This window comes from Peromyscus leucopus, chromosome 1, assembly GCF_004664715.2.
Source record: "Peromyscus leucopus breed LL Stock chromosome 1, UCI_PerLeu_2.1, whole genome shotgun sequence".
In the NCBI taxonomy this organism is placed as follows: Eukaryota; Metazoa; Chordata; class Mammalia; order Rodentia; family Cricetidae; genus Peromyscus; species Peromyscus leucopus.
The window spans coordinates 125250700-125264026 of NC_051063.1; the positions used below are offsets into that span (position 1 = coordinate 125250700).

At 48.9% G+C, this 13327-nt stretch overlaps 1 protein-coding gene across 1 annotated transcript in view; it reads right to left on the bottom strand.

The window, feature by feature from the left end:
* The window catches only part of LOC114696134 (Fanconi anemia group I protein homolog), a 33819-nt gene that overhangs the window by 980 nt on the left and 19512 nt on the right, over positions 1 to 13327 (bottom strand). Inside the window, exons 13-25 of the mRNA XM_037198160.1 lie at positions 12072 to 12238; positions 10464 to 10546; positions 9613 to 9729; positions 6173 to 6224; positions 5897 to 6024; positions 5742 to 5810; positions 5425 to 5566; positions 5138 to 5322; positions 4456 to 4509; positions 4319 to 4378; positions 1127 to 1189; positions 347 to 442; positions 106 to 210 (exon numbers count right to left, since the gene is read on the bottom strand). Of these exons, the coding sequence (XP_037054055.1) occupies positions 106 to 210; positions 347 to 442; positions 1127 to 1189; positions 4319 to 4378; positions 4456 to 4509; positions 5138 to 5322; positions 5425 to 5566; positions 5742 to 5810; positions 5897 to 6024; positions 6173 to 6224; positions 9613 to 9729; positions 10464 to 10546; positions 12072 to 12238 (1321 nt within the window). The remainder of the gene's footprint in view (positions 1 to 105; positions 211 to 346; positions 443 to 1126; positions 1190 to 4318; positions 4379 to 4455; positions 4510 to 5137; positions 5323 to 5424; positions 5567 to 5741; positions 5811 to 5896; positions 6025 to 6172; positions 6225 to 9612; positions 9730 to 10463; positions 10547 to 12071; positions 12239 to 13327) is intronic.

Genomic DNA, 13327 nt, shown 5'->3' on the forward strand with positions numbered 1-13327 from the left:
AGAGTGTAAAAACCAGCCAGAATGCGGTAGAAACAGGACCCTAGGGGAGGGCAGTTTGCCCCTTTCCTGGACACATGTACCAAACACACGGAAGTAGGCACCGACCTCTTCGTCTTCTTCCCCGTCCTCTCGAAGAACCATGTCTAGGATGTTGCCTTTGATCTTGAAGTCCCGGGAAGTACTTAGCTTCATGTGCTGCATCAGGTTTACCTGGGACAGACAGGCACTTACTCGGGGACAGCCTAACACACTTGAGTCCGTGGGGTCAGAAACGGCAGCCCCTGCTGTTTTGCCGGCCTTGGCTTGCCAGGCCCCTCACAGGAAAGGGGAGTGGTGCTGTGTTTACCTTGGACTTCTTGGATAGCTGGATTAGGAACTTTTCATACTGTTCAATGGCGAAGACGAGGTTAGGGATTGGCTTGGTTTCACGAAGAACTTTGGCCTATGGGCAAAAGGACGTTAAGACTTCTATTTCAAGTTCAAAGCTTCTGAAGTTTTCCTGTAGTGTCTTAAAGAAGAACCCACTGTGGCACTTGCTCTTGTTTCTTTCTGAGTGGTGAACGCACTTGCATTGCTGGGATTATTCCCGAATGAGCCTGTCACTCAGGCTGGCCTCTTCCTGAATCCTGGGGTTACAGGCTTGTGCGCCCGATCCTGATGACAGCATCCCACTTGTAAAATACCTCGGAGACAGCTCTCTAGCTGCACATTGAGACCTTCTGCCCAGTGTTCTCCTGTGATATATACTGTGACTTAGCTGGTCCTTTTGACATCAGGTATTTCCAGTATTTCCCTTTAATGAACAGTGGTGAGAACGAGCATGTACCTGGGCCTTTCTCTATCTTAAAAGGAATTGTTACAGCCGTATTTCCTAAAATATAGTAGCTTTGCTGCATTCACCAATTCTTAGATTTTTTTTTTAGTTTTGGTTTTTCAATACAGGGTTTCTCTGTGTGGCCCTCCCTGGCTGTCCTCGAACTCGAGATCTGGCGGCAGCAGCAGCACCACCTGGCTAATTCTTAGATCCTTTACAGAACACCTTTCACATTCTTGCTTTTCCTAAAAACAATTTTAATGTCCAAGAACTGAGGCCCCTTGGCTCTGAACAGCCAGGTAAGCGGCTTACCATGATGGTGCCCACTGCGGCCTTCTCCTTCTCGGTGCACTTTGGGGTGCTACTCCTCTTATTCTAAAGAAACAGAAACACTTTCTCAGTCCTCAAGATTCCTCTGCAGACTGCAAGCTATTGGGGAAGCAGAAAAACGGATACAGCATAGCCCCTTGGATGCCTGCCTCTAGGGTATCCTCTTGGAGGTACCATATAGAATTTGAGGGCAGGAGAACCACTATTGTATTAAGCTAGTTAGACACAGATAAACAGTTAAATGGACACTGTGAGGGTGGTAGCAAGAACAGGCATTTTCCTGCTGGGTGGCTGACTAAAAGGCTCTGCAGATACAGTCAGCCTTCTTAGATGTAATCTTATGCACAATATAGTTACCATGCTTGGGAGTGTATAAAGGGGTCATAGGGATACTTCCTGAGTTGAAGATTAGTGTGTAAGGCTCCTGGACAGAAAGGAGGAATCTGGTAATGATGTACACCTTTAATCCCAGTTCTCAAGAGGCAGAGGCAGGTGGATCTTGAATTGGGGCCAGTCTTCCAGGACAGTCAGATCTACATAGTAAAACCCTGCCCAAAACAACAGTCAACAACAAAATACTAACAGGACAAAAGAAAATCAAGACCTAAGTGGGGGGAGATGGAAAAACCACCCAGTGTCTGTGAAACAGGAAGCCTTCATCTCAAAGGGAGGCCTTGCCTCCCAGCAAAGGAGCAGGAAGAGTGCCCTAAAGGCACAGGAAACTAGAGAGAAATGGGCAGGTTGGTAGATCTCACTCTGATCTGAAAGATTCCGGAGGCACTGGTATGAGGAAGTTAAAATCCTGGAAAACAGGTCGAGTAGAGAAGGAAAGCAGTCATGGATAGACTTCTGAGCACATGGGAAGTGAGCCGCCATCTTCTCAGGCTTGTAGCCAAAGTGGCACTCTTGAGACTAAAGTAAACCCTGTACACTGTCCATAACTACCGACTAAAACAAGAGCCAGACTTAGAGCCAGGAAAAAGGAAACAAATCAGAGGCAGAAGCATCCTTAGGTGCGCGCAGTTCTGAGCAGAATGCCAAGGGGTTTGCAACGCTGCTTTTCACGGTTCCCATCAAGGTCTAAGGCAGCCGGTGTACACGACAAAACGCACCTTTGTATAATTTTAGGAAAGTATCAGAAGGTACCCAGGTCAACCAATAGCAAATGATTCTAGAGCAGGGGGCTGACAAACCACGCCCAAACCATGGGACAGATCTGGTCCACTACCTGTTGGGAGTAACATTTAAAATGGGAACGTAGCCATATACGTTTATTTGTGTGCTCTAGCTGTTTTCACAACAGACGCGCTGCGTGGGCATGGCGGGACTCACAAGCCTGCAACATTCACTAGCTGGTCCTCTGCTATGGGAAATTTGCTGGCCCCATTGTAGAAGAATCACACTAGCTGGGGTCAAGTCTCACTCGGGCTTTTACAAGCTGTCCTCAACCATTCAGCCAACCCCCAATATAAAGTGCATTGGAGACAAAAGCTGATGGATGTCTAAAAAGAATGGTAACTAACGGGTAAGGGCTTTGTGGCAGCTATCCTAATAAAAATAAGACTTGGCTACAGTAAAGGAGGGTGATCGGAGCTACAGCTCTTCTGCCCGGTAATGGTACTTACAAGTGGTTTGGTAGGTTTGAAGAGCACTCCTGAACACACAGTTGGGACTCTCAGAACCTTAAAATGCTGGTAAACCAACATGACATACGTTCTCTAAGACAGGGAACATATAAGTCGTTTGCCTAGGATCTCCTTTTAGAGGCTGTCTCAGTCTCTAAGGATGCTTCATGAAATCTGTGTGGCTATATAAACATTAAGAATGATATACAAGGCATGGTGGTTCACACCTTTAATCCTAGCACTTGGGAGGCAGAGGCAGGTGGATCCCTGAGTTCCAGGCCAGCCTGGTCTACAGAGTGAGTTCCAGGACAGCCAGGGCTACACAGAGAAACCCTGTCTCAAAAAATAAACAACAAAAAAGCTGGGCATGGTAACTTTAACCCCAACACTGGGGAGGCAGAGGCAGGAGGAGCTCTTGAGTTCAAAACCTCATCTAGCCAGGCTAGCCAGGGCTGCAAAGTGAGACCCTGCCTCAAAAGAGGGAGACAACGAAGCTGGGTATGACAGCATGCTTATAATCCCAGAACTTGAGCTGAGCAGGTGGATCTCAAGTCCAAGGCTAGTCTGCACTACACTCGAGGACTGTCTCAAAGGCAAACCTGAAAAGATGGGGGGATTCAAAACCTCAGTTTAGGAATGGATGGATATATCCTACAGAGACAACAGATTTGAAAGAATGGCATCCACATTAAAATATACCAAGTCTGAAGTTTGAGAGGGCATGCCTGCAAGCATTTCAGAGAGAAAAGATCAGGAGTAACTAGCTTGCTCAGAGTAGAAAAGCTGGGTGTGACAGTGCACCCCTGTGATTCCTGAGAGATAGAAGCAGGAAGATGAGTTCAAAGCCAGCCTGGGCTGTACCATACACGCAGGCAAACAGAAAATAAATACACATAAAATAAAAAGGTCTCCAATCCCTGAATCTATACATTAGAAAAGGAGTCTGGACACAGGATCCAACAAGTCGCTCTCCTCCACCTCTCTCAAGTGTGGCTATGCATACAACCCTGCCACCCGATCCCAGTCACCCAGGTGTCGGCTGCTGTTACTGAGAAGAATCCTGATGCCTGGACTTGTAGTCACCCAGAATGGACCCAGGCTGCCTTTGGTCATTCCACACAAGCAGAGCAAATGCTTCCTATCTCGAAAGGTGGTCTCCTTGGTATGTCAAGGCCTGTAAAGCTCTCTCTGGTCTTGCTTTGTTCCCATGGGGATCTCTGACTGACATGCGGGAGAGGCTTCGTACACTCAGCCCAGGTGGCCAAGCAGCTCCTGGGACAAAGCAAAGTAGCTCCTTTTCTTTTTTTAAAGATTTATTTTTATTATTTTAAATATTCTCATATTCTCTCTCCCAAAGAAGTCAGAATCAGATGTCTCGGATCTCCTGGAGCTTGAGTTCCAGGCAGTTATGAACCACCTGATGTGCGTGCTGGAAACCTAACCTGGATCTTCCAAGAGTTCTCCAAACTCCTAGTCACTGGCTCATGGCTCTAGCCCTCCATGACGCCCTTTCTTGGAGATTATTTTGGTACACCCTCCAATCACTTACTTGTACGTAAGAAATGAAGGAGTAACACACGGGGGTCAGATGAGAGCCGGTCAGCTTCACCTGTGGCAAGGAGAGACGGGAATGTAACCGTAGCAGTAAAATGTCCCCAGTCCTTAGGAAAGCCGTCCTCAACTCACCAACTTTTCCACAGTGTTTGGGATTCCTCTGGAGCTCTGACACACCTGGAGATACTAACCAAGAATTCCTAGGTTAGCCATCAGCCATGGAGTGTGTCTCCCTGCCCCGACTACAGAGGAAAGGGAACATTCACAGCAAAGCCAGACACAAAGCTTCCCAAACAGGCAGCAATGGGTGTGCTTCCGGCTTGAGCAGCTCAATGCTTTAAGACTCCTCAGGCAGAGTCCCTCCATCTGGGAGATAAATCTCTCCTCTTACATTGCTAGTAAAGAAGACAGGTTCCCGGTGTCTCCACCACAGTAGCTTAGCAGCCACAGCAGGCGACTGGAGACGCATGTTCCAGGGATGAGCACACGCTGCCTGTGCTGTCTATACCTAAGGACTTAGTCTAGATCACTTACAGAATATAAACTACCTAGTTCCCATCACCTTCTGAATTCCCCGAGGACCAGAGAGGTTCCTGTATGTTCCTTCTCCGTCGGAGGTGAAATCCACTATGCCCAGCAAAGCTGATTTCGCTTACGCCCAGGATTTCTCCCCTGACCTGTGGAGAACCCAGCTAACTATGGATCACACGAGAACGAAACTGTGAGGACAGTGTGGGAGAGCCGTGTCCGGAGGCACTCTGCACCTGGCCAGTGGGGACAAGACGGGGGACCTGATTATCTTCCAAACACTCACATATTTGACAAACGCTGTTAGGGTGCTGTATATTTTGGACAGGTCCTTTAATAACGTGTCCACGCAGCTGCCTGAGGGCAGGGCTGTCTGTACGAGTTCATGGAAGACGGTAACCAGTGTCCCCAGCTGCATGATGATGGCTTTCTCAATGAGAAGGTTCGGTGGAAGGGCTTGAGAGGAGGCATCTTCTGGAGAGAGACGAGAGTGATGCCGTTCAGTCTTATTTTCTAGACCACAGCGGAGGAGAATTAAACCACCCCGGGGAAATGGGTTCATGGCATTTATACTTGGGTGGACTTGGCCAGCATTACGATCCCCATCTGCAGTCATTGCGTCTGATACAGTTTCTTGGTTCACGGAACCCTTAATCTTGGTGATCAACCAGTCCACTTCTTCCAGGACTTTCTCAGCCTGACTCAGAACAAGTAACTGTGAAAAGAAAAGGAAAGACTGTGTGGCAGGGTTCACATTGCTGGGGCAGTACCAAGCATCGCTTCCGCAGGGACCTTACAGGCCCGAGGACAGGAGGCATTGTAAGGACCCAGCTGGAGCGCGGTGGGAGGGGCGGCCAGGGCTGTTTCCCATGGATCCCATCAACACTTACACAGACAGTGGGGGCAGCTGTTCTCACATTCACCATCGCAAAGTGGTTTGTTTTCTCTATCTCTACGTCCTGGAAAGGAAGAGAGGCCAGCCCTGAGACCAGTAGGCCTTGACCACTCCCCATACGGGATGCCACACTAGATTTGCGGTGGCTACCTGGTCTATGTCTCCCAGCTGCCCATGGATATCCTGGGACAAGTCACGAAGCAGGGTGACAGGACTCTTATACAAGACGTGCAGGCTGAAGAACAGGTTCATCAGACTCTTGCAAAAGGAGGCATCCTCTAGGAGCAGTAAGGAAGGAAAGTTTGATCACTGTTACGGCTGTGGCAGACTAGACCGGCGGGTGAGGGCGTAGAGGGAACCCCTCTCTAACAGGTTTTGGTGATGGCGATTCTGTATAAAGCCGGGGAAGGGAAGCAGGAAACTCACCCTGGCTGTGTTCCTTGCAAATCTTAGCCGTCCAGGATAACATCTGCGTGAACTAAACAAAAGACCTTCAGTGGTTAAAGAAAAGGTGCTGGGTGTGGGGGTACTTGGGAGGGAGAAGCAGGCAGATCTCTGTGAGTTAGAGGCCAGCCCAATCTACATACTGGGTTCCAGGCCAGCCAGGGCTACAAAGTCAGACCTTGTCTTTTTTTCTATAAAAATAAATAAATAAGAAAGAAAAACAAAACAAAATGAAACTTTTTTTTTTTTTTTGGTCAGAAGATCCTTAGACCTTTCCAGGCCTAGCAAATCACCTACCAAACTGTGCCTGGATGTAATTGGTTACATAAGAACAGCATAAAAATGAGGGTGAAGTGATGAGAAGGAGCCGCACATCTCACAGCACACGGCTGGACACTCAATGTCTCTGTCATTAAGGGCTAAGTGTCCCGAGATCTGGATCTGAGTTCTCATCTCAGCTTCCTCTGCTGCTACCATGAAGTCCGGGGCTAAACATCCTATGTCCTGATACTTCAGATACTTTACAGGTCACCTGGCTAACAGAGAGGTGGGAGAAGATCTTGGCTATAAAAACACAAGAGAAGGAGGAGGGGGGGCGGAAGAAGAAATATATACATACAAACACACCCAGACTTTTCTTAGGCAGAGGGGACGAGGTTTTGGGGTTGCAGGAATCTCAAACAGGCTTGCAGGCACGAAGGCACTGAACTGATATGCAGGCAGTTAAGTACAGACACTGAAGATTTTGGTTTGTTGAGGGGAAAAGGTCAATTATGAGGTCGGTAACTAAAAGGTCAATCCATCAATAACTAAAGGTCTCTGAATTGATAGTAAAAGACTTCCAGAACCCATGCCAATGGAGTAACTAGGATGCAGAAGCCCTCTCCTGCGGTGAGATGCCAGGGTCTAGGGTAAGAATCGATATTTGTATTTGCTTCCATAGGAAACTCTTGAAAGACTCAGACAAGATTAAGTGTTTGCTTATTTAAGAAGAAGACATGGAAGGGATGAAAAGGGCAGACGAGAGTCGGTAAACACTGTTACAGTTCCTCACTTTCAAACGACAGAACTTTATTACCCGCTCAAAGCTCAACTAAAATTATCAATAACAAATGTTGGATGGGAACTAGGGACGTAGGTCAGTTGTGAAGAGCGCTTGTGCCGCATGCCTGTAATACTGGCCCCTGGGAGGGTGGGGGCAGAAAGCCGAGAAGCTTTAGGTTCTGCGTGAAGGGCACCGCCCGCTGGAGCACGTGGCTCTGGCAGGCCTTGCCCTTCCCCCCATCCCCTCACCTTGCTAAAGCTGTTAGATTCCATTCCTGAAGCTAGCCACCAAGGTCTGTTCCCTTATTTGGCCACCTCCTGAGGCTGGCTACTGAAGTCCAGGTATCAGTATAAAAGTCCAGCAATCAGAAACCCTTCATTATCACCTAATTAACACGCCCAATCAAAATGAAATACCCCATCCTAACCTGAGGTTTTCCCCCTTACCTTTCTAGACCGCCGTTTTCCTATGTGTCATGCCTGTCTCCTCTGTCCAGAGGCAGACTTTGTCCCTTCTGGACAAACACCCCTGGGCCCTTCCCTGGTCCCCTTCCCCTCTCCCTCGTCCCCTCTCTCTCTCACCACCACATCCTGGCCCGTTCTAACACAGACCTCCCCTTTTTCTCCTCTTAAAAATGACACCTGACGGTCATTTGCTGCTGCTGTTTTTCTGAGTCAGAGAGCAGCCACTTTAACTTTTCTTTCCTGTTTAACAAAGGATCTCTGTGAAAACAGGTGTCTGGGTGTGGCTTGCGCCTAATCTGGGGTCGGGGAGGGAGCCCCTGCTGTGCTGGGGGAGGGTCTCCTTCAACATATTCTATTTTGGTTTGTTTTGTTGTAGGAAACATTCTGGCTGAAAGCACCTTGAGTATGGAAGGGTTTTGTTTGGGTTAGGTTTGGTTTAACAGCTCACCATCCATCACCGAGGAACGTCAGCGCAGGAACTCAAAGCAGAACTCTGGAGGCAGGAATTGAGGCAAAGACCATGGAGGGGTGCTGCTCACTGGCTATCTCCCCATGGTTTGCTCAGCCTGCTGTCTTACAGGACCCAGGACACCTGCCCAGGGGTGGCCCCACCCACAGTGCACTGGGGCTCACACACATCAATCCTTAACCAAGACCTGCCTAGAGGCGACCTGGTGGAGGCAATCCCTCAATTTGTGTCAAGTTTACAAAAAGCTAACCCGCGGTGCAGTTATCCTTAGGAACATAGTGAGTTCACAGCCAGACTGGGCTACGTGGCTCCCTGTCTCAAAAACAAACAAAAAACATAAGAAAATGAGATATAATCTGAGGTTAAATGGGAAGGGGTCTTTCCAAAACTCATTTATTGTTTCCTCAAACTCCCCAACCACACAGTTCTGTTTCTTTACCAGTTAAGCAGCAGCATGAAGGGATGAAGCTGCTTCAGGATGGCTGAGCTGTGGCTGGAGTGGAGAGGAAAGGGAGCTCTTCCCAGGCTAACCCGGATCTAGGACATTAGCATCTGTCCTCCAGTGCTCAAACACCGCCCACCACAGGTGACAGTCTCTCAGGGAACAGCAGTTCCTGGAGGCAAGACCCCACATGAGGAGCCTTGCGTCCCTCGGGCTTCAACAGGACGGGGTAGATAGGGATGGATTGCCAGCTCCCTATGGATCCTTTCCTGTCCTATGGAGCTATTACTGTTGAACTGAACAGACCCACCAATGGCCCTTCTCTCGTTCTCTTTATGTGTGGATGCTCATATGGACGGGCAGTCTATGTACATATACCTGCACATACGGACATACCCTCCATCTCTGCAGGTGTTTCTCCTGTGGGATTGTGACCACACTTGCTGACTTATCATTGGTTAAATTTTTCCTCAAACTGTTGTTTCCCTATGAAATCCAATCGCTGAACTTCAGCTGCCTTCACAATTAAAGCTCTGTCATTTCCGAAAAGGCAAAACCACCAGAAGCACAAGGCTCGGGAAAGAAGCGTGTTAAAAAGGCTGAGGGCACCAAAGACAAACCTGTCTGACAGAAACAGTGTTCGTAGTGGACAAACCAAGTCAGTATGTTCCTGACCTCACGTGGCTGCATGTGATGTGCTCTGACAGAAACAACTATAGGAAAAGATCCACCCTACAGCACCTCTGAAAGGCTATTCAGGGGGTACTTTTGATTTTCTTCAAGTAAGGGGGCCTCAAACTTGCTATGCAGCCGAGGATGACCCTGAGTGTCTGGTCTTCCTTTGGATTTATGTGGCTGGGGATCAGACGCATGGCCGAGTACAAGGTGAACACAGGTCCTGCCGACCAGCCCCATCCTCAGCCCTAGGTCTCCGCTTTCCCGATGACACAGTTCTCGTCTTCCGAGGGAGACTAGATGGGACGGAACAAGCACTGCTGTTACCTGAGGAGAGGTGGGCTCCAGCATCCTGGACAAGGCGGAGAGAATCGTGACGAGCAGCAAGGCCTCTCGACTGTTAAAATCTTCCTCTTCGCCGCTAAGCAAGTTCAACAAGGACCTCTGTAAACAGATGGGGTAGACATTCTGTATCAGAGAAGAGACCAAAGCTGGACAGCCTCGTGGCTGGAACAGAAGCCAAGGGGATAAACTCCGGCCTGAACTGAACAGCAGTTTTCTGTTTCAACTAAAACTGAAGAAGTCTCTTGCAAACTAGGGCGGTTTCTGGCCTCCCTCCTGCAGTACCCATGAGGAACAAACTACGGTTTCTGGTGGTTCTCATCTGCTTGCAGCTGGAGCTCAGCCTCTGACCTCAGGGCTGGACCGTGCCCCAAACTCAGCTCCGATGCCGCCTGTGCCCTGACAACCAGTCGGATTTGAGTATCCGTTTGGCAGTCTGCTTGACTACAGTGGAGCTCCCTTCAGGAATGTTTTACTTCTTCTGTTCCCAGCAACGAGTCCCGAGACACAGGTGGAATGGCAACCATTATCTGTGAAAGAAATCCTTGACACGGAACACACCGATAACCCTGACAATTACTGCTGAGAAACTGCACAGGCTTCCTGTTTCCAGTCCAGGTGTCTGTTAGACAAGGCCAAATTATATCATATAATCAAACCAAGAAACCTGCCTCCAGGAGAACAACTTTATGGCCCCTTAAACAATGATTCCTGAGGCCGAGAGTTCTGTGGGACCCTCACTAGGAGCCTTTCAAACACATCACTTTTCCCTCGGTTACTTCCTGTTGGAATCCTCCAGGAAGAGTTCAACACAGCCGCTTCCCAAGGCGTCTCACCTGAAACTGCCGGATCTGGAATGCAGCTCTTTGAGTGACAGTGATACCTGCTTCTTCTTCCTCTTCTTCTGTGCCTGTGACATCTGGAAATGGAAACAATCCTGTCTTCTTTCAAACGGACCTGGGTTGTTGTTGTTTTGTTTTTTTGAGACAAGGTCAATGTAATAACCCAACCAAGCCGAGAACTTCCTATCTAGGTAGCCCTGAACCTGCAACCCTCCTGTCTCAGCGTCCTGAATGCAGGGACAACCAGCCTGCACCATCATCATACCCAGTTCTCTTTGGACCCCCACACCACCCCCCACTTTGGTCCTGGGGATCGACCCTAGGCCCTCATCTGTGCGAGGCCAGCACTCGACCAACTAAGCTGTAGCCTCAGCCCTGCTTTTACTTAGAAACCCCCTTTCTTTTTGTTTTATATGTATGGGTGTTTGGCCTGCATGTGTATCTGTGCACCATGTGTGTGCAGTACCCACGTACCTGGAGAGGCTAGGAGAGGGCATCAGATCCCCTTAGAACTGGAGTTACAGATGGCTGTGAGCTGCCATGTGGGTGCTGGGAATTAAACCCACGTCCTCTAGAAAAGCAGCCAGTGCTCTTAACTATTGAGCCATCTCTCCAGGCCCAGGCACTTTTTGTTTGCTTTTTTTTTTTTTTTTTTATTAAACACACACACACACACACACATTTTTGGTAGAGCCTCACCTTGTAACCTTTTCTAATCTAGAAATTATTATGCAGCCTCAAATTTGTGGTACTCTTCCTGCCTTTCCCCCTTGAGTGCTAAGTTTATATGCATGTACCACCACACACCAACTTTGGACGGAACTAATACTTAAAATTGCATTATTCTGCCGGGCAGAGGTGGCGCACGCCTTTAATCCCAGCACTCGGGAGGCAGAGGCAGACGGATCTCTGTGAGTTCGAGGCCAGCCTGGTCTCCAAAGTGAGTTCCAGGAAAGGCACAAAGCTACAGAGAAACCCTGTCTCGAAAAACCAAAAAAAAAAAAAAAAAAAAAAAAAAAAAAATTGCGGGTCTCATAGCCCGGGAACTCACTATGAGTCAAGTCTGGCCTCAAACTTGTGATCCTGACTCAGCTTCCCAAGTACTGGGATTACAGGTCTGCGTCATCATGCCTGGGGACAGTTAAAATTTTAGAAAGCCACCATCAACAACCAAAGCTTGGAGGCTGAGTTAAATGTCTTTCTAAATTTCACTTTCTTTTTTTCAAAGGGGTGGTGGTGACAAGGATTGAGACAGGGTCTCTTTATTATGTAGTTCTGTCCTGTCCTAGAACTCGCTTTGTAGACCAGGCTGGCCTCGAACTCACAGACAGCTGCCTGCCTCTGCCTCCCGAGTGCTGGGATTAAAGGCGTGCGCCACCACCACCCGGCTTTAACTTCTCTTTCTTACTGCTCTGCTCCATCTTCAGTCACTATTTGTGGTTGAAGGCAGTGCAGTACGTGCCAACCCCGAACCCACTGGATGTCACTCCTCAGCAGCCTGAGGCCTCTTCTCAGGTGTCCTCTGGTAGGTGCGCAAACAGATTCAAGGGGTCTGGCTTTGGAGAAACCAAAGCCAGCCATTTCTGACACTACAGTGCCTACCCAGAGCCCTGAGAAACTGCTGGATCTTGTGTTGATAGAACTGCTGCACGGCGCTGAAGGTCTTCTGCAAACCCTCCAAGCACAGCAGTGAGAGGCTCTTCCCTTTCTCTTTCTTTCCCGACTCTTCCACTGAGATAGGGATGGACATGTACCTCCACAGCAAGACCCTAAAGTGCGGGAAAGTAAGTGGTGTGTCAGCATGGACCATTAACGTCAACCTCTACATGCTAAACCTTGTCCCATGTACACAAAGGTTCTGTGAAGTCTGAGAAGCTCACACATGTGAAACTGACTCGCCATTAAAGTGTTTCTGTACCTCCTTGATAGTCAACGCTCCTTGATTTACAAGTAACTACCAGTCTCGTTGCTTTTCCCACAATTCCACGTTGTACAAGTTCCCTATGCAAGTGTTATCTCTGAAGGGGTGCTGCTCACTGGCTTGCTCCCCATGGCTTTGCTCAGCCTGCTGTCTTACAGGACCCAGGACACCTGCCCGGGGGTGGCCCCACCCACAGTGCACTGGGGCTCACACACATCAGTCATTAACCCAGAAAATGCCCTCGCAGACCTGCCTAGATGACCTGATGGAGGCAATCCCTCACTCCAGATGACTCTAGTGTGTGTCAAGTTAGCAAAAAAACTAACCAGCAGGAAACCTCTCCAATCCCGGGCTTGGTTTGAATCTCACCAATCCCCACCCAGGAAAACTCCAAGAAACCCCCGTATTAGCCTGCCTCAGTTCCCTGCTGCCCCCACCCAAGCAGAGGCAGCTGCCTTCTTGTGTCTTTCCCAATCATTTCTTGGGAGGTTTGTTGTGCGATGTGACTTTGTGGTACTCCTTGGCTCCCGACTGCCAGGAAGACTTTTCCTTCAGAGCTCTCACACGTGTACAGGGGATGTCCCCTCACAGCCGTAACCCCTACAACACCTCCCCAGATACAGTGTCAGACAGTAGCAGTCTTCAGTTCCTAACTCCTGAGCCATCCCCCAGCCCCCGTGGTATACCCTGATCAAAGCACTACATGTACAGGAAAAGAATGTTTTAGAAGCTGTTACTTGAGAGGACTGGGGAGTCAGACCACAGCCATCAGGTTTCTAAAAGCCCTGCCAGGGACCAGGCCTTACTTTCGGTTTACTGGAACTGGCTGGAGCTGAGCACGCAGTCCTCGGGAAGGACCAAAACTCAGGGGCAACCAATCAGCAGGCGCCCCCCAGCCTTCTGCTGGCTAAAGAGAGCTTTTCCTACCCTGTAGCTG